A 20,400-nucleotide genomic window follows, 5' to 3' on the forward strand; every position below is an offset into this window, starting at 1 on the left:
AAAAAAATTAATAAATTAGATCAAGGTGGTACAGTATTGTTGATGCATAATTAGTGGACGTCGTATTCAATGCAGTACACAAGATTCCGATTTGGGCTACACTGATGTTGTACGGTTGATAATAAAGTTGGTTGGTGGGAGCTTGTTGGATTAGGTGAGTTGCTAGAGATCTGCTAACCTGCAAGTGTTACATCTGATCTGAAATGGATGCCAAAGGTGAAGCTGACGGATTGAAGCCATTATCAGACTTAGCTCAACAGCTCCGCCTCCGTCAGGCTGTCAACGTAGGAAGTCGTGACAACCAACCAAGATCAAGGAGTGAAAGAAGAGCTGCAGTTCTGGTCTGCATCTTTCAAGGAAACGATGGTGAACTACGCGTCATTCTTACTCAGCGTGCCTCCACTCTCTCGTCTCACTCTGGTTAGTCACTCCTCTCTAATAGCCTGAACTGATTTCACTGTTGGTTTGAGAATTCCTTGTTTTTAAAACTCTCTCCTTTAGCCTCGAGGTGTATATATGTCAAGTATGTAGGTGGCAAATAATTCGTCTGCTTGATCTCGTTTTAGGTTATGTTTTAGTGACGAGTCATTTGGTTCAGTTTTGTGTATGGTCAACTTCAGATAGGGTCCTATAGATCAAATTGAAAGAAACTTAATTCTGATTTGGCAAAACCACGATCATTGAGCCGAAAAATCAGTTTTACCTAATTTTGGTTACAGTTTTGATTTTGATTAGACTATATTACACCAGAACAGTTTTGTGATGTCCACTATGTAACTACAACTTTTTAAGCGTGGGAAATTACAACTTGTGCAAATTTGATGGAGTGGAACTAACAGTTAAGAACATACACTAATAAAATCTTTCTCAAACAACCCAAGTCACCCCTCATATATTTCCCATTTTCCCTCATGCTCGTCTAAAACTCCCCATTATGAACAAAATTTGTTTGTAAGGAACCTGGAATACCTTGATACTATGTCAAGTATATCATTTTTGCCACAGGAGAAGTAGCGCTTCCTGGTGGAAAGATGGAGGAAGGCGACAAAGATGAAGTTGCAACCGCGTTGAGGGAAGCAAAGGAGGAGATTGGTTTGGACCCTTCACTTGTAGATGTTGTTTCTGTTCTTCAACCTTTCACTATGAAGGTCTTCCTCAATGTTAACATGTTCTCAGTTATACTACATTTTATCATCACTTACAAGTTACAAGTGAATGTAGTTAGCAATTGGGTATTTTGCTTCAAGTTCCACCTTGACTTACCAGATGACTTACTTGTTATGTACAGAATGGTATGGTAGTAGTGCCAGTGCTCGGCCTACTTTTCGACAAAACTGCATTTCAACCCACCCCAAACACTGCTGAAGTCGAGGCGATATTTGATGTTCCCTTGGATATGTTTCTCAAGGTTCAATCCATTCTTATGATAATCTTCTTAACTTAGACATATTTAAGAGTTATGGTGTAATCTTCTTTTTCTGCTTTATATAGGATGAGAACCGAAGAGAAGCGGAGCGCGAATGGATGGGAGAAAAGTATCTTCTTCATTACTTTGATTATGAAGTAGATGGTACAAAATTCGTCATCTTTGCTTTGACTGCTGGATTTTTGATAGAAACTGCATCATTGGTGTACCAGCGATCACCTGCATTTGTAGAGATGAAGCCTAATTTCTGGAATAAACTTGGCAATACTAGTAATAATTTGTAATTCCGGTATTTTCCTTTTTTTCACAACACTTAGTTCATACACCCAGGAGTATGATGTGTAATATGATCTACTACGATTATTTCAATATAGACTTCTAATAAGTTAACCAGGTGTATCTTCTAATTTGCGATGAAATCAAGCATTGAACTTCCTCGCCTCAGAACTAAACTAAACTAAACAAAACAAAAAACATTAAACTTCCTCATTAAGCAATTATAGTAACCTGCTAGATAAATTCCAATATCTACAAAACAGACAAAGATTTAATCATTCATACAGAAAACTGGAATCTATTCGTTCAATAGATACTGGTATTATTCATGGCACTGTCAGTGAGTCTCGCTCTGCATATTGCCGCCTCTGGGTTACAGTCCCTGCCTGTCATGACACTGTCAGTGAGTCTCGCTCTGCATATTGCCGCCTCTGAGTTACAGACCCTGCCTGCACAGTCAAAATCGCAACTCTATCTTTTATCATCAATTGTTGCTGTTATGAATTAGTAATTTTCAATTTTACGTAGTAGACATATTTAGTTTATTCTGGTTAAAGAACGCAAGTGAAATTGGTGTACTGGTGTAGAGAATTAAACTCAAGAGGGAAAAACCTCAGAAACATTGTTACACAACATCCCTTGAAATCTCTCCCAAAAAAAATGTTTGTCTATTTACATCATAAATAGTGTACTCTTTTCAACATTTACAAACATGAAGGAAACTTCAGGTCAAACAAAAAAGAAAAAAAAAACAAGTACAGATATATTCAGTATCAGTTGGCAATACAAATTTTTTCACACCACCTCGTATACATACATAAACATTAATCAAAATGTCGGCAAGAGTGAGGATTTGCTTCCTTCAAACGAAGAACCCTTGAAAATTTTACACGAACGCTTCACGATCTGTAGTTTTTCTATCTAAGACACTGATTCACGCCTCTTCAGTGTTGCTTCTTGGACTTTGATGTTTGGTTCTTGCTCGGCTTTTATGCCTGTTCCAGGAAAGGATGATCTTCGGGCTTTTCCATGTGCCTTACCATTCAATACTGTTGATTTAGCAGGAAGCGATTTTTGTGTTGTTGTAGAGTTACTACTTTTCTGAGTCTTGCTTGTAAGCTTATTCTGCCCCTTCTTAGGGTTGATGGATTGAGATGGCACTCTGCTTTCCCATGGACGAGCAGCTATCCATCGCTCCTTCCAGCTCCATCCCCAATCAGCTTTCCCTAGTTCAGAAGCATTGGAGCCTTGATTTTGACCAGAGTTTGCCCTCCACTGCAATGTGCAATCAAAGAAAACGTTAGCCATCTTTCCACACAAAAGAATTGATGGGAGATATAACTATATAGGTGTGCATATATATATACTTGATGAGAGAATGCATAAGCCAAGGTTCGCTCCCGCTTCACAGCTGCTTCTTCTCTTTGATGTATCCTTGCTAGAATCTCGTCCATTGTATTAGCACCACCATTCCATTCCACCTAGCAGATTTCAAGATTTTATTCAATTATCTAGCACTTGATTAACTCAAAGAAGTGCCAGATCAGAAAAAGTTATACTCCTGCCCTATGATATTTATTGCTTCTTGTCCTCCTATGTAGGAAAATTATCCATGCAACCCTATACTTTAGACATTCTATATAACCCTATTTTTCCAAAATCACAACAAGATCTCCCCAGGGTTACCATAGATAATTTTCTAGAGTATTTCTCGAAGTTTAGGGTTATCTTAGAGAATGCTTATATGAGAATCAATTTAGTAAAACAGAAAGTATTAGGTTACCCTGTAGAATTCCCCTTGTATACATAATCTAACTTGTTTGCATGGTCTACATTTTACATAATTGTTCTGTTTTCTTTTTTTGCCTTTAAATGATCTTCAAAATCGAGGGTATCATTTAGTAATCTGATACTCTTGAGTCTTGACATTGGATTTCATCAAAAAGCACAAGAAACTATATGAACTGAACTAAAGACAGTTGTACACTTCATGTGTTTATCCTAAACAGGTAAAAGAGTTCAAAACAAACCTCCAAGTCATGGAGCTTTGCCTCAAGCTTCATTTGGTTCTCTAGCTTTTTCTGTTTAAGACGACCGTCAGTTACCATACACTGGCGGCGATGTCTAATTTGAGTTTGTATCATACTCCATGAATGAAGATGAGTCAATGTATTTGTAGACTGCTTCTTAACAGACTGGAACTGCGTCAGTTTCTGGAATCGTATTATCCCCTTCATACGCCGAAAAGCTTTCCTTGCCTGCAATACAAGTAGATGAATGTTATGATATGGTCCCCTTTACTTCTCTCTTGTCATGAAGGATGGATACTTTTCAACTCATTTAGCAACTGCATACCATATAGGCCCTGAAAGCAGTCTGTATCCTTGTTGCAGCAACATCTTCACTGATTTTTACAGGAGTGCCGTTAGTTCTACTGATACCCCGACCACCTTTAGCATTGGCTTTTTCAGATTTTTTTTTGGTTTTAGATCCAGTTGGGTCATCTGAAGCTGAAGATCCCTGTCAGATAGGCAGAGAATTAATCACATGACTACATGAGATATGCTATAAATGTATGTGATAGATTTATGATGTTAATTTAAAGTGGAAAGTTTATGAACAAATTAGTTACCTTCAAGGACAAATTATCACAGTACTAGCATGCAAACTTGCAAAAATAGTAAACTGTAGTATCAAATTGTAAAGTCCCAGTAACAGGAGGACATATTTAGAATGTAAAATAAACATAACCACAATCAATATCAATAAACACTCCAGGGAGCGAACATAAATTGATTCATGATTCGAGATATTGAGATATTTCCTGGCAGGATTAAATTGCATGTTTAATATCAATCTGATTTAGAAAGGAGCAATTTGAAGGCAGAAATCAACCTTATTTAGAAAAAGTACCAAGAAGGAAGAGTACCAAAAGTCTTGCTAAAGGAGGCTAACCTCTCATAAATCATAACTCATAAGTAGTAATGATTGCGACGGGCAGAAAACAAAAAAGAAAAAAGAAATATATAACTGTCACATACTTGTTTTACTCGTTAGTCGGTACTATTTGTTTCCAGAAAAGGAAATAGTGTGAGGCCTGGAATAGTCAGGAAGTGTTTGAAGAACAAAGAAAAGCAGATCACATAGTTTAATACTGTGTATGGTGTAGAATCTCCACAACACATGCTACCTTTAGGTGAGCAGAAGGCTATAAATGCAATTTGGAAACGGCAAGATTTGTTACTTCATTTACACATACATGAGAGCGATTGAGCAACAGGAGCTAGCTTAGAAATACTATTGCACACATGCACATATTGCATGTGTACAGAAGAAATTACTACAAATCAAGAATGAAAAGATTTTATATTAATCATATCCCATGCAGATAAGCAGCATTCTACATACAGATTCTATAACAAGAACGACATACAAACCTTTGATCGTTTTTTGTCAAGCTTCACCTTCTTCTTTCTTGTAATTATCGTCTTAAACCAATCTCCGGAACCCATTATGAGGTCAATAAAACCTACTTCAATCTATCTTAAGCCTGCAAAAGGTTGCCACATAAAGCTAATTAGATATGTCACTAAATCTACTTCAATCAGCAAATCCGCATTTGTAAATATTCATGCAGCAAAGGTTACTGAAATTGTAAGAGTAATGTAAGAAATTGAGTAGTAGATCTGAATTGCTCAAATAAGGCAGACACGGGTACTTTCCAACTATTACATGGCAATTTGTTTTCACCCAAACCAAAAAAGATGGGAATATTGTAAGAACTTTTTACTTTTTTGGATCAACAATGAGTGTCAAAAATCCATACCCACATCAAAATTGACAAAGGCAATTGGCGTCACACGAAGAATCAGAGTCAACATAGGGAGAGAGTACATGTCATTGTACTAGCATCTAATGCTCAGGAGTCAGAATATTAGTTGAAAAATAGATGGAACTAAAACAGCCCTGTATAATTTTAGTAAAGAGGATCTTGACACCAAACATCTGGTTCCTATATGTCACAAATATGGAAATACTCAATATTCCACATGTCTCTATATGACCCTGTGATTGTATATGGAAGGTCAATCAATCAAACCAGAAAACATACTTCCTCCGTTCTAAATAAGTGAAACACTTCTCTCAAAAAACTCTCACATACAAAAGCGAAGTGTTTCACTTATTTCAGAACTAACGAAGTAATAGACAAACTGGAGAAAGAGCTCAAAGATATAAGCCACATAATTGAGCAACAAAAGCTCTCCTGATTGCGGAGGCGTATAGCATCTAAATATAGCAATCACTGAGCAGCAGTTCATTTAGAAGGCAAAGGGAGGCCTACAGATTATAAGAGGCTTCGAACAGCAATTCTAGCACAGAGCCTCATTGCTAGGTTTGCTGTCACACCAGCTATTACTGGACCATTTAACATAAACTCTAATTATAGTCAGTTTAACCATTGACTTATATAACATAGATTTCATATGCTATATAGAAATTCAAAAGTTCTTAACAATAACAACAAAGCCTTCCCAATATAATTTGGGGTCGACTAACACAAAACTTCATAAGAAATCATTTCCTTGACAAATGAAACAATATAAAAATTCACAACAAAAAAAGAAAATTACAATATTAACATCAAAACCCACAAATCTACTTATATATGAGAAGTTGAAAACCATAAATTACTACCTAAGAACCTTTCAAAGTTGATCAGTCACTCACATCACAACTTACTAATATAAAAAGAGGACACAAAATTGCTTCTGAAGATGAATATATGCAACATAAGAAAGGAAATTTAATTTCAAAGCCTAAAAATACCAACAATTCTATACCATCAATTTATGCTGCTAAATGAAGCCAAAAAAAGGAAATTCTCAGAACTATATACAAATTTTGAGTCAAAAAAATCTTCACTTAATTCCAAAGTTAAGATCTTTCACTCCAAAATACAACAATATGATACAGTTGGGCACATTCCCAACAAAAAGGATTGGAAATAAAGCCAAATAATATAGAACAAAACAAAAGGATGAGAGATAAAAACAAGATCTGAATGAAGAACAACAGTTGAACATACCAAAGGAAGAAACTTTATGGGAAAGATGGGGTGTGTCCCAAATTTGGTGGGGAATCAAAGAAATGTTGATGACTAATAACCCTCTTTTTCTTCAGCTGATGTCCTAAAGAAGTAGAAGTAAAAGAGAAGCAAACCATACTCAAAGCTAATATACACAAGAGTTACAAGTCACAACACAAGGGTAGGAGAAGACAAAAAGGGCAGTGGGTGTGTGAAATCTGTGAATGTTTTATTTTGTAGATTTTTTAAGAATAAAAAAACTGGAGAAGGGAACAAAAATTATTGCATGTGTGGAGTTTTGCCCAATAAATAATCTTGAAAAATGTATATGATGATTGATGTTACAGATGCTGTTGGGGAAAAAAAAGATTTTGGGTGCAAATTGTTGGGGAATTTATGTTAATGAAAGAAGAATGACTTTTGGAGTACTTGTAATTTGTTTTCAAATTTCCTACCTTTAGTGGCACCATCTATACTAATATATTAAAAGACGTGCGTAAACCAGAAACGGTGTCACGTAGCGCTCTCCCTAGCGAGTTTTACTTCATGTAATCCATGTACAATAAAAAAAATAGAAATTGCATAGTATGGGTTTTGATCCCGTGACCTCAAGTTCATGTACTAAAGTTTTAACCACTAGACCAAGTTGTATTTAGTGCTATCATATCAAAGTACAATATTAATAAATGAAATTTTTCTTGCCCGGGGCATAGCCCGGGCCTAATAACTAGTTTCACTTTTGAATACTGTTTATAAACCAATTTAATCTTGTTAGATTCATTTCAATGCAAGGATTCCAAATATCAACATTTTATAATTTGTACTTATATCAATGAGAGATATTAGATCTCAAAGAAGCATGGTGGGGTACGTGAAGAAGCACAGAGTGGAACTATGAAGATACAGAGGAAATATAAATATGGGTGTTATTTCATCCTTTATATGTAAAACTATTTTTATTATCTCGAATGAGTCTTAATAATAAAGCGTAGAACAAATACTATAGGAGTGCATTCATCATACACTACCCGAGTGTAAGGATAGAAGTTAGCTCAAGTGGATAGAGCACTCCCCCTTGGCCCTTGAGGTCAGGGGTTCGATCATTACCCCAACAATGTTGGGGTATTTCCTTTGCATGCTATTCATGCCTTACCAGCCAATGTGTTGGTGTTTCCTACAGGCTAGTAGCCTTGTAGGGGTTAGCTCTTGGGCTGACTTAATTTCCTAATAATAAAAAAAAAAAAAAAAAACACTACTCGAGTGTATTTTTTGCTCCCAAATGAGCATTCTGATAACCCCAAATGAGCATACCTGATAGCGTAAAACAAAAACTATAGGAGTGTATTCATCATACACCCAGGTTATGGGGTTTTTAGTTTCTGTTTTGGAAATCTCCTTCTCCCCTATGGGAGTTGTGAGTATGGTTCTTTTGTTTTTAGGTATGAGAAATTATTCTCATTGGTTGAAGTTCGAGACTCAACATGAAGGTATTAGAATCTCGGATGCGATCAACCTGACTCGACCAAGAATGTTCTTCCCAAACTATATATATCAGAATGATAGACTTCCTCATCAATAGTTGTTTGATTCAGCAAATACAAGGGGGTTGTGCTGTATTGTTCGATCTGGTTCATTGTAGTTTCTTCAAAGACGAATTTGATTTAATCTTGTTTAATTGTATCTTGTTTTACTTTAATACCTATTGTAGATGTTGTTTGGCGTTCAATTAATGAAATTTCTCTTTCAAAAAAAAAAACACCCAGGTGTATTTTTTGCTCATCTGGGACCTCCAAATAAGCACATTGATAGCCCCAATGAACATATTGATAGCCCCAAATGAGAAAAAAAAGTAGTCTTGTATGCATCATGCTCATGGTAAACTCAGGTGTATGATAAAGATGATAAAAACTATAATTCTTAAAGTTTGTCTTTTTAAAATAATTTGTTATAGTTTTTATTAATTCTTAAAGCTTGTATTCATCATACACCTAGGTGTATTTTTTGCTCATCTGGGACCTCCAAATAAGCACACTAATAGCCCCAGTGAACATACTGATAGCTCCAAATGAGCAAAAAAAAAGTAGTCTTGTATGTACCATGCTCATGGTAAACTCAGGTGTATGATAAATATGATAAAAACTATAATTCTTAAAGATTGTCTTTTTTAAATTTGTTGTTATAGTTTTTATTAATTAACCTTCAAAACAAATGTGGAAAAAAGGAAAATGACATAAACAAACTCATAACATCAACATATATCAAAATTCCAAATGCTCAAAAATCACACAGACAGTTGTGCAAGAATGAAGTCAAATGCAATAAATATTTGGAAAAAAGTCATAATTCTTTTTAGCATTTTCAAAGCAATATGAGCGTGGACCCGTCTTTCCCTCTCTAATGAACGTCATTCACCAACCAAACTAGTTGTTTGAATTTTCTTTTGATTAAATTCGACAAACCATAATCACAATGACAGAAGACCAACCATTTGACAGGGGTTTTGGATAAATATCCTCATAGTTTAGTTTCATGGAAGGGGATCTGTCTTGGAATATTGTTTGGTTGTTATACTTTTATAAATTATATGATAAATGAAGTATTTCTTTATGTATATCTATATTTTCACGGGAATTACGGTAAGTAGAGTCTAAGAAGAATGTAAAGTATTTTTGTTTGATTGCGTCTTGGGTGTAACATATTACGCTAATAATTTTTGCGTAACATGTATAATAACATAGTATCGACAATAATGACACGAATTGTACAAATAATGACATAAATCTCATGTCATTATGTTAGTTTATTTAGTGTCATTTGAGTTCTTTTTAGAAATAGTAGTTTTTGTGAATTGTTACACCATAGATGATAGTGTAACGACATAGACACAAGATTTTTTTTGTTATTGTTTACTTAAAGGAGTATTGTTGGAAAAAGTGATTTTTTAGAAAAGAGAATAGAAAATAATTGGTGAAAAACAATAAAATGTGTGACTAATTCGACCCTTGGATTTTGAATAAACAAAGAAAAAAAAAATTTATAAACCAAAAAAATGATAGTAGCATGGTTTGTCTAGGCAAATCATGAAAAATGTGGAATTCAAAAAGTAAGCAAGCAAGCACTATAAAATACTATACATTATAAAAAGGAAACAAACACCATATATATATATAGGACTTTTTTTAGAAATAATTTTTCTTCATTATATCATTGTGTTTCTTCAAATTCTATGTTGTATCCAGTATCCTAACCTTTTCGAAATTTCACAAAGTGTCCCTAAACTTAGCTTTTTTAATTCATAATGTCCCAATATCTAACTACGCATCATTAGTTTCATTTACTTTTTGTTATATAGTGGGAAAATCTGACATATAAATACCTATTGTAAAATTTAAATTATGTATATGTTAAATTAGTGTTTATGCATTAAAAACAGCCAAGTAGTCGAGGTCGGAACACAAGGGTAAAATACAGAAAAATAAAAAAAAAATTAAACAATCCCGAAATGGTCCCGGCGGGGCTCGAACCCGCGACCTTCGGCTCATAAGACCAACGCTCTAACCAACTGAGCTACGGGACCTTGATATTATATCTCTGCAGTTCAATTAATAAATCTAAATTATGGCGCTAATGTTACTGATTTCCCAAATTTGGAACAATATTGTATGACGTATACAAGGGAACAGTACTCGGGATATCTGACAACAATTCTCTAATAAAGCCTCATGATTGTCTGCATCTCAAGTGCTTTAAATTTCCAGATGGAAGTTGGTTATTTTGATGAAATATTAGATTATTATCTCCATCTTTATTAGTTTACTGGTACTTTTTTTTGGATATTTTTTTATTAATTTATCTATTTTTTTATTTTTATTTTTGGAATGAGACTATTAGAGCATCATTAACTATGAGTGAAAAACAAGAATCATGAGAAGATTGAGAAAAAAAGGGTCTTAATCATGATTAGAAAAAAGATCATGTGTTGAATGGGAGTGATTGGGGCAAAAAAATGGGATGGGGTGAGTGAAATGGTGATCAGGCGTGGGAGTGGGACCCACTGCCTGATCTGACGAAAATCGATTTTTTTGGCTTTCCCTCAGCCAAAACGACGCGTTTTGGCTGAAAATTAGCCAAAACACGTCGTTTTGGCTTGGGGAAAGTCAAATTCTGACAGGTGAGAGAAATAATACAATTATAAATATTAAAAATACAATATCTTAAAAAATACAAAGCGAAAAAAAAAATAAAAAAAATACCAATGGCTCTATTTTTCAAAGATCTACAATTAGAGACCCTTTTTGTAATATTTTGGATAACTTTTTTTTCTAGCTATTTACTAATTTTCTATAATTTTGCTTATTTTATATGAAATATGTCTCACTTTTACACTTAAAAAAAAAATATTTTTGTACATTTAATTTAGTTAATGCTAAAAACGCTAATTATGTATTTATAAATTAATTTTTTTATCAATTAGTAATGAATATTTAATATTATTAAAACGTAAATAATAAAAATATTATATAATGGTGATGGGGCGATGAGAGAGAAAAATTAGATGGGTGGGGTAAAAAAGTAGTTGAGTAGGTAAAAGTAGTTGGGATGATTGAAAATGGTTCATGGTTAAGGAGATGAGTGGGGAAAGATTGTGGGATGCTATTTTTTAGAGAGAGAAAGTTAGAAAGAGAGTGGGATGATTGAGTTTTTCACTCATGAGTAATGGTGCTCTTAGTTTTCCATCACACATATATTCAACTTTAACAGAAAATAAAAGTTTTTCTTTCCTTCTAAGTTTTATATCCCACAATATTATTTCTCCTAAAACTTTGTGCAAAAGAAACCGGTAAACTAATAAAAATCGAAGGTAGTATAACTTTATTTAAAATTTTAATAATTTAAACGAAATACCATAAAATTGAAAGAGTGTCTTCTACCCCTTTTAGATGTCATATAGAAGAATATTGTAATATAAGTACTTCCTTAGTTTTAAAGAAAAAAAATAATTTATCGATTTCCACCATATAAAAAGTAAATTGACATTTTACTTTATGTTTTATGAATATTAATATTTTGAGGGTAAAATTAGAGGTTTGAGCTTATATTAGAGGATTTGACTAGTTAATTCTCTAATTTAAGTATTTGGTAAAGAGAGGTTTCATTTAGCTCATAATTAGGGATGAGTGGACCAATTACATCTATGTCCTACAGTTTTTCAAAATCACACTAAAAAACAATAAAAAGTAAGACAATAGATATGTACACGTCCTTATTGGTCATTTTACACAATTATGTATCAATCAGCTATAAGTTACGTACCAAACACCTCTACACAAACAGCTAATACAATCAGCTAGTCAAACCATCTTAGACAATCAACTATAAATTATCAGCTAACAGCTAACAACTATTCAATAATTATCAAACATGGCCAATATATAAGCGTCTACACGTTTTTTTTTTCAGAACCATCGTTGGATAATCATGGTTACTTCTTTCATGCGTTTGAATGACTAAGGTCCCGTACAAGTCCAATCATAACTATTGCTCAATGCGTTCGTTGACCCTTCTACTAATCAAGAGCAATATTCTACATGTCTACATCAACTAAAGGCAATTATGGTTAAAACTATTTGGTTCAAACCACCGAAGTAAGGGCACAACCACTAATATAGATAAGCTAGAGTATAATATCATTAGCTAGTTCATACTGTCGTACCAAAAACTAAAAAGAACAAAGCATGGAGAAAAGAGATAAATGTTAAATGAATGCAATGATTAAAAGCCCTAAATAGAAGCTAAAACTAAAAAAAAAAAAAATTCTCATGTCTGATATGAACTAGGCGAAGCGTGTAACAAGAACCTCGGTTACTATGCTCCCTAAAATGCTTCAAACTATTTTTAATTTGTAATTCATATCTTAGTTAATGTAAATATTTCCGATGTAAAAAAAAACAATGTTTCAAACTCATTAAAAGCTCTCGTAGGATCCAAATTTGAAAATAAACCATTGCTTATTTGCATTCTATAATTCACCCAATTCGCCTATCCAATTTTTTGAAAATTTCTTGTGTTACCCTTATTTTCTGAACTTATAATTAATATTGAGCACAAAGCCAATCATTGAAGCACATTTATTATTCAATACTTCAACTCAGACTTCTTTATGTGAAAAAACTATCTTAACAAAATTTGGATTCATCAACTTCTTGTACTCAACACTACATGATAAACACCACCCTCAGGCCCCAAGGCACCAACTACAAACAAGTGATATGTTAGATTATGAATTATCAATGTTCATCAGTATCTAAACAAGAAGAAAAATTAATTTGATTATCAAACAGAAGAAAAATAATATTTGGGATGAGCTCTCAAGTCTCAATCATATATTTCTCTTTCGCACGAATTCATTCTAGCTCTAATTCATATCTAAATCTCCATGTGACTGAACACAGTTTTTAATATCAGGCTGACAAGAGAGTGGATACAGAAGAAAGCTAAAGCCAGTTCTCCTAATTCACTGATTCAGATTAGGGTCTCGTCACTCGTGTATGAACAAGGACCCTTTGTTCTGTTTTTCTTCTCACGATTACTTGAAATTGTTTGCAACACTGTCATTCGAATGATCCGGTGAAGGTAGCAGATTAGCAACCAACTTCAAGATACCAGTTTTCCTACAACCATGTATTGGTTGTGAAGCATATTCATCTCTACCACATTGATGGAACATAAACTTGCTCTTTAAGATTTTGAGTGGCGCTTTCAGTTGGAAAGCCCCTTACTGCGCCAATTGTCCACTGTGATATAATTCCCGCAGCAATAGCAAACCGAAGCTGCCTCTCCAAAACATCCTGATCTTCATACATCTCAGGGTGGCTAGTCAGTTTTCTCATAATACCAGCCACAATTGCATCACCGGATCCAGTTCTATCGCATGTGAACGGGGTTATTAACACATCTTCAGTCCCAACCACAACACCGTCAAAAGAAGGGGTATAGTAATGAATCCTAAAGGTTCCATCTGTGACAAAAAGAAACTTCAGCCCATCATGCCACAATGGAGTTATCTCTTCACGTGTGTAGTGGTAGTAATCCCTCCTATTTTTACTCTGTTCATAATCTTCAGCATAGTATTGAGGCCGGTAATTTCTCCTCTTCTCGTAATGGTCTTCGTCTAAAAGAAACTCCAGCTCTTGCCTGCTTACCTCAATGATATTGGCTTCCTCCCAAGCTTCCTTGATAACTTCTCTTGTCTCGTCACGTGATTTCCACAAGGGTAATGGAAGATTCGGATCAAAAAACACAAGACCTCCAAAAAATTTGGATATTTTAATAGCTTTGAATAGGGATAAGTGCATACAAGGCGATGTCAAGACTTCTGAATTGAAGTGGAAGATCCTAGCCTGTTGATACATCAAATAACCAAAAATTAATCAGCAAAATTATATAACTGAGAAGATTTAACAACAAAGAAGAAAAGTAATTCTGCCATATCTTTCCTTGGAACAATTGACTTTTACACAGGCAACTAATTTTTCTAAATCATGTGTCATACTTCATCCAGTGTAGCTATCTGAATTTCATTCTAAATATAAACTGTATCACTTTGCACATGGCAAAATACGAAATATATCTTGCTATAGTTGTATGATAAAATTATTTCCTGATTCTGTATTCATTTATGTTCCATAACATTATAAGAGTAAAATTGATAAGTCCAGCCTTACAAAGTGAAAGCAATCAATAATTCTCCACGATTCAAACATAAAAAGAGTTCCTTTTTTTAGTTGTTACACTTCTTGTTTTCACGCCATCCAATGCATAACATTAAGAAGTCGATATTATGAAAATATGCATTAAAATGAATCAAACAAGATCCCACCTTACTATGTTATTTCTTACAAGGAATAACAAATCGAACAAGGTTAGTTGGTGAAAACTTATGCGCATCTAAAAAAACAGAGGAAGTATATTCATATGAACAAGGTCAAATGTTCAGGAACTGGAACTAAACCACATGATGCACATTTCTCACAAAAAACTTCAATTTGTATAATAAATTGCTTAAAAAGTTCAACAAACTTCAACATACATCAATGCCAAGTCCTCGCATAATCAGTACATTGAATTACCAACACATGAAAGTATGAAACAACTTTTTCAAAAAAACAAGCAAAATTTACCTCTTTAAGCACAGCTAAATCCAATTCAGTTGAAACCAAAGAATCTTCAGCAGCTTCTTTAACTAACTCCATTTTAATCTTACCATTATCACTAAACTTAATCTTCATAAAAGTACAACCAGTTTTCACATTAGAATCAAACTTCACACTCCTTGTTTGCACTTTCTCTTTATTCATCATATAAACCAAATCCTCCCCAAAATCATCATCTCCAACTTTTCCCATAAATGCTGCTCTCCCGCCCAATCGAACGTGCGCAATCGCCACATTTGATGCCGGGCCACCGGGTGCCCGCCCAAATTCAGGTGGATTCCACTGCATCATTTTCCACCCGGAGTAAATATCAGGGTGCATTTGCTGTTCTGAAACTCTCACTGTTGGCAAAAATTCCTTTTGAACTGCACCAAAACAGCATATTAGCGGCGGTTCTAAGTAAGGAAAATCCATCCCATCATCGAAATTGTTAAGTTCATCTAAATTTAAGGTCGACCCATTTGTAGATTGGGTATTTTGGGATGACCCATCTGAAATTTTAGCTGTTTTTTGAGGAGAGAGAGTGGTAGATTTTTTGCTTCCCTTTGGTCTACCACGTCGTTTTGAAGGTTCTTGGATGTCGTTTTGTGGGTTGTTGAGAGTTGTTGCTTTGATTTTGGAAGAGGTTGAAAGTTTTGAGGAAATGGGAGGGAAAAGTGAGGAGGGTTTATAGGAGAGAGAGAAAGAAGAAGGAATTGGTGAAAGGAGATGAATTGCCATGGATGGTTTAGGGTTTATGCCATTGTTGGAAGTGTTTTAGCTTGGGGATTAGACACTAGCTACTGAGCTACTGAGGAGAGGAAAAGATTGTGTTTGGCAATACTAGCTGAAGATGCATTTGTGAACTATGAGAAGGTTTTACGAAAAAGGTTCCAACAGATAATTTTATCTTTTTTTTTTTTTACGGGTCGCCTGTCTTGGATAATAGGCCGGAAACATGGTCCAATCTTACTACTCTAATGGACAATAACAAAGGCAATTGGATGTTGATTGGAGATTTCAATCAGGTAGAAAACAACAGACAGAAACTTGGAGGTTCCTTGATTTTAAGAGGAGCAACGCAGTTTCTAGATTGGAAATTCTCGAACCACCTATTGGACATTCCTTATCATGGGGTGAACTATACTTGGACAAATAATAGGTCTGTTTCAGAGGCAATCTATGAAAGAATAGACAAAGCATTTTGTAATTCAGAATGGATGGATAAATTTCCGGACGCCGAGGTTTGGAACCTCCCTATATTACTATCCGATCATAGCCCACTTATTCTTCATCTGTACAAACAAAGCACAGGGAAAAGGAAGAGACCTTACAGGCTGGATGCATGGAGCTTGCATCATCCAGAAGTTGGTGAGTTAATTAAAAAAGATTGGGGGGAAACTCATGAAGGATCTCCTGCTTTTGTTCTCCAGAGGAAGATCCAGTGTTCTCTTAGGAGTATTAGAGGTTGGTGCCTCAGGTTTAAGAAGGCAAACAACATCAATTGGGTTGACATCAATGATAACCTAACAAAACAACAAAAGGGCATCACCTCGATTGATCAAGCTCAGAAGGACTACGAAAATAAGTCTAATATGTTGAACGATATAGAGATAAAGTCGGATTATTGGAGGCAAAGAGCAAAATCTAGGTGGGACGAGTTCGGGGATAAAACTTCAACTTTCTTTTACAAGAGTGTAAAAGGAAGATCCGCGAGAAATGAAATTAAGGCGATAAAAGATGGGTTGGGAAACTGGGTAACGAACCATGCACAAATCAAAGAGCTCTTCTTGGAGTCGTTTAAGGAAATTTATCAATGTGACAAGAGCAGTGAAGAGGTTCTTCTTATAGATGACCCTTTTTTTTCGCCGGTAGCTGCTTTGTCCCAGACCCATATTGATCTCCTTAGCCAACCTTTCTCAAACGAGGAAATTAAAGCTGCTTGCTTCAGCCCGAAACCACTCAAATCTCCTGGACCTGATGGCACTCCCCCAATTTTTTTCCAGCATAACTGGGATATTGTGGGAAAGGATGTCGTTAATAGCGTGAATTCTTTCCTTTCATCAGGTTTCTTGCTAAAGGAGCAGAATCGAACTTTCATCACTCTCATCCCTAAAAAGGATAGACCACAGGAAACAAAAGACTTTAGACCTATAAGTCTGTGCAATTCGTCCTACAAAATCATAGCCAAAACTCTTTCAAACAGACTTAAATTGATTATGGGAAGCATAGTTGATGAGTTCCAGAATGCGTTTGTCCCGGGAAGGCAAATGGCGGACAACTGTTTCATCTCACATGAAATTATTAACTGGGTTAGGAAGAAAAGGAAGGGAAATTGTTTTGCGGGAATTCTGAAGGTCGATCTGAGCAAAGCTTATGATAGAATCAAATGGGATTTCGTGGAGATAATGCTGAGAAGGATGAAATTCCCAGAGGTTTGGGTACATTGGATCATGCAATGTATCACTACAGTGTCTTACTCAGTATTGGTGAACGGAGAACCTACCAAGGTCTTTCGCCCCTCAGCTGGTCTCAGGCAAGGGGATCCACTTTCCTCCTACATCTTTATCCTTTGTATGGAGGTACTCTCGAGAAACTTATCTATGATGCAAAACAACAAGGAGCTTATCGGTCTTAAAATAGCCAGAAATGCGCCAACAATTTCCCATTTGTTCTTCGCGGATGATGCTTTGTTCTTTTTCAAAGCTAACCCAAAAAATTGTTGGGCCATAAAACAAGTTCTCGCTATATTCTGTGAAAAATCTGGAGAAAAGATCAACTTTGAAAAATCTCATGTCATCTTTAGCCCTAATACTCCGCCAAAGTTCAGGAAGATTCTCAGGAAGCCCCTAGGGGTAAGGGATAAAGAGAAAATAGGATCCTACTTAGGCTGTCCGATGGAAGTTGACGGTAGAACCACCTCAGTGTTCAATGACATCACTACTAAAACGGCCAACAAAATCCTCTCTTGGAAATTCAGCAACCTCTCCCAGGCTGGTAAACTTATCCTCATTAATACAATTCTGACTGCGCTAGCCTCCAACATTATATCGATTTACCTGCTCCCAGCAAAAACTACTAGGAACATCACCTCCTTACTCCTGAAGTTCTGGTGGTCATCTTCTATGGACAAGAAACCAATATATTGGAGGAAGCGTGATCTCCTTGAAAAACATAAATTCCAAGGAGGTTTGAGCTTGAGAAATGTAGCGCATGTGAATAAATCTATGCTGTTTGACCAAGCGTGGCGAATTCACAAAAATAAGGACTCTCTCATTCATAAGCTTTACACGGCCAAGTATAAAAAAGATCTGATACAGATGGTCATGGAAAATGAAGTGCCAAAGAATGGGTCTTATGCCTTCCGCAGTCTTTTTCAAGCAACCAAAGCGTTCAAGGAGGGCCTTTATAAGAAGCTAGGAAATGGAAGGTCAATAAGAATCGACACTGACAAATGGCACGCAAACATCTCCCCAAAACCCAAAATTTCGGAAAATCATGAGTCGAGAGAGCAATGCATTTGGGTCTCTGATCTGATTGACCAAAACAAAAGATGGAAGCCATCTATCATCTGGGATTTATTCAATGCCGGGGATGCACGAGAAATTTTAGCCACTCACATCCCTTATCAGGAGATAGAGGATGAGATTGGGTGGACGAACTCGAAATCTGGGAACTTTACAGCAAAATCTGGGTACTGGTTCCTGAATGAAGGTCAAAGAGATCATACATTGCTTTCCAACCCTTGGACCAGATTATGGAAGTCGGATATCTTTCCTAAATGGAAGTTCTTCCTCTGGAAAATTTTTAATAAGGCTCTTCCTACTGCTGATAACCTCGAGAAGAGGCAAATCAATGGCATCAACAAAACCTGTTGTCTCTGCCAGCAGCAAACTGAGTCCATTGAACACCTATTTAGGGATTGCGTAGTTTCGCAAAGGATTTGGTGGTGTTCTTTGGGGATTGTGGCATCAAACGGAAATCATCTTACACTACAAGAATGGATAAAAAACTTTTTGAATTTATTCAAAAAGAGGAAATTGGAGGATTGTCGAGGAGAAGAAATTGATTTTATTGCAACTTTGTGGGGAATTTGGATCCATCGGAATGAAATCATATTTAAGGGCGAAAAAACAAACCCGATGAGAATAATGCATATCATCAGTGAACAGTCTACGAGAGCAAAGAGAGCAAGCAAAGAGGAAATTTCAAAGCACAGCAAAGAGCCGAAGAGATCAAGAAAATGGGAGGAGGACCCAAGCATTCTAGAGTGGACGATAGGGGATAAAATCACAAGTAATGTTCAAGCTTTAGTAGTGGATGGAGCTTGGAAGAAAAAAGCGGGTTCAAATGAATGGCAAGCAGCGGTCGCCTGGAAGAATATTAGTAAGGACTCTACAGAAGAATCGGCTCATAAAATCTTCGCGAAATCTCCAGCGCAAGCAGAAGCATTTGCAATACTAAAGGCAATTTCGGACATGGCTTGGAGAACAGCAGGGATTATTATATATTCGGATAGCAGAGAAGTTATTATGGCTTTGAGAAATGAGGAACGTTCAGATAAGAACATCAGTAGCATTGTTAGGGATATCAAGAGAATAGCGAAAAGCTTCATGTTTGTCTCTTGTATCAAAACTGATAGGTCACAAGTAAAATTAGCTCATAACCTGGCTACACAAGCAAGGAGGAGCTAATTCTATATTTCTTTCTTTACCCTTTGTCAAAAAAAAAAAAAAAAAAAAAAAAAAAAGATAATTTTATCTAAAATGGTATAGTTTCACAAACTTTTTACAAATAATATTAGAATAGACAATTTAATTTTACCATATAGTTAGACAAATTTAAGTCTATCTCTATCTAATAAGTTTTATTTATCTAAATAGTTTATCATTTCACTCTAACTTAATATTATCCTGAGGGCTGAGACATCTCCCACCAAGTTAGTTCTAAAGAAGTGTGAGTACTTAATGGATTAAATAGATCATTAAATAGATTAGACAGATTCGTTCTGTTCTTAATGTTGGGCTTGGATCATTGCCTAATTTTAAATTAAAAGTAGGTGGTCTCTTATAAGACATACTAAAAATATTATTATTTCTCTCTTTTGATAACCTCAATAATAATAAAGATTCATCACTTCCACATACTACAATATTAGTTTAAATGTTGAGACACCATATTGCACATTTGCACTAGTTACAATAAAAAAAAAAAAGGGGTACTGATTATTAACAACAAATAAAGAAGTTAAGTAAAGGTACTAAAATTTTAGCTTTATAACGATCAAACGATATCAATAAATATCAAGACTGCGGGAGTACCTTATTTTCATTTTTTCTTAGGTTAGTCAAGTTGTACCTTAGTGTCCAACTATGTTGCAAGGAAATGGAAATCGCATAATAGAAAAGTGAAACGAGTGA

General features: G+C 35.3%; 3 protein-coding genes and 1 non-coding gene across 5 annotated transcripts; 1 reads left to right on the top strand and 3 right to left on the bottom strand.

Annotated features, from left to right (window-relative positions):
* Positions 1-56: 56 nt before the first annotated feature.
* On the top strand, positions 57-1,770 carry LOC104900586 (nudix hydrolase 15, mitochondrial). The gene is made up of 4 exons (XM_010688045.4): positions 57-420; positions 1,006-1,148; positions 1,289-1,408; positions 1,492-1,770. The coding sequence occupies exons 1-4, from the start codon at positions 204-206 to the stop codon at positions 1,708-1,710; spliced, it is 699 nt and encodes a 232-aa protein (XP_010686347.2). The 5' UTR covers positions 57-203; the 3' UTR covers positions 1,711-1,770.
* Positions 1,771-2,438: 668 nt separating this feature from the next.
* LOC104900587 (protein IQ-DOMAIN 9) lies at positions 2,439-7,093 on the bottom strand. 2 transcript variants are annotated; one of them, XM_010688046.4, is made up of 6 exons: positions 6,789-7,093; positions 5,140-5,252; positions 4,058-4,222; positions 3,733-3,960; positions 3,070-3,183; positions 2,439-2,977 (listed from the first exon to the last, which is right to left on the bottom strand). In XM_010688046.4, exons 2-6 carry the CDS (start codon positions 5,212-5,214, stop codon positions 2,624-2,626), a joined length of 936 nt encoding a protein of 311 aa, XP_010686348.2. In that variant the 5' UTR covers positions 5,215-5,252; positions 6,789-7,093; the 3' UTR covers positions 2,439-2,623. The 2 variants fall into 2 exon arrangements, with proteins under 2 accessions (XP_010686348.2, XP_010686349.2); XM_010688047.4 differs by lacking the exon at positions 6,789-7,093 and adding an exon at positions 6,544-6,733.
* Positions 7,094-10,291: 3,198 nt separating this feature from the next.
* Positions 10,292-10,365, bottom strand: TRNAI-UAU (transfer RNA isoleucine (anticodon UAU)). Its single transcript has one exon. It is a non-coding gene; the product is annotated as a tRNA-Ile (tRNA).
* A 2,678-nt stretch (positions 10,366-13,043) lies between these two features.
* LOC104900588 (fructokinase-like 1, chloroplastic) lies at positions 13,044-15,851 on the bottom strand. Its single transcript, XM_010688048.4, has 2 exons — positions 14,969-15,851; positions 13,044-14,188 (listed from the first exon to the last, which is right to left on the bottom strand). Exons 1-2 carry the CDS (start codon positions 15,719-15,721, stop codon positions 13,496-13,498), a joined length of 1,446 nt encoding a protein of 481 aa, XP_010686350.2. The 5' UTR covers positions 15,722-15,851; the 3' UTR covers positions 13,044-13,495.
* Positions 15,852-20,400: the final 4,549 nt, after the last annotated feature.

The sequence above is a fragment of the Beta vulgaris genome, chromosome 8, assembly GCF_026745355.1.
Source record: "Beta vulgaris subsp. vulgaris cultivar EL10 chromosome 8, EL10.2, whole genome shotgun sequence".
Classification (NCBI taxonomy): Eukaryota; Viridiplantae; Streptophyta; class Magnoliopsida; order Caryophyllales; family Amaranthaceae; genus Beta; species Beta vulgaris.

What these genes read in the sequence shown, in the direction of transcription:
- LOC104900586 (XM_010688045.4), top strand. Translation starts at nt 204, where the DNA reads ATGGATGCCAAAGGTGAAGCTGACGGATTGAAGCCATTATCAGACTTA. An exon ending in TTCAACCTTTCACTATGAAG is followed by an intron (nt 1,149 to 1,288) that starts GTCTTCCTCAAT and finishes TGTTATGTACAG; the next exon opens with AATGGTATGGTAGTAGTGCC. An exon ending in CCTTGGATATGTTTCTCAAG is followed by an intron (nt 1,409 to 1,491) that starts GTTCAATCCATT and finishes TGCTTTATATAG; the next exon opens with GATGAGAACCGAAGAGAAGC.
- LOC104900588 (XM_010688048.4), bottom strand. Translation starts at nt 15,721, where the DNA reads ATGGCAATTCATCTCCTTTCACCAATTCCTTCTTCTTTCTCTCTCTCC. An exon ending in ATTTAGCTGTGCTTAAAGAG is followed by an intron (nt 14,189 to 14,968) that starts GTAAATTTTGCT and finishes ATGTATCAACAG; the next exon opens with GCTAGGATCTTCCACTTCAA.
- LOC104900587 (XM_010688046.4), bottom strand. Translation starts at nt 5,214, where the DNA reads ATGGGTTCCGGAGATTGGTTTAAGACGATAATTACAAGAAAGAAGAAG. An exon ending in CAAAGCTCCATGACTTGGAG is followed by an intron (nt 3,184 to 3,732) that starts GTTTGTTTTGAA and finishes GAAATCTGCTAG; the next exon opens with GTGGAATGGAATGGTGGTGC. An exon ending in CTTATGCATTCTCTCATCAA is followed by an intron (nt 2,978 to 3,069) that starts GTATATATATAT and finishes TGCACATTGCAG; the next exon opens with TGGAGGGCAAACTCTGGTCA.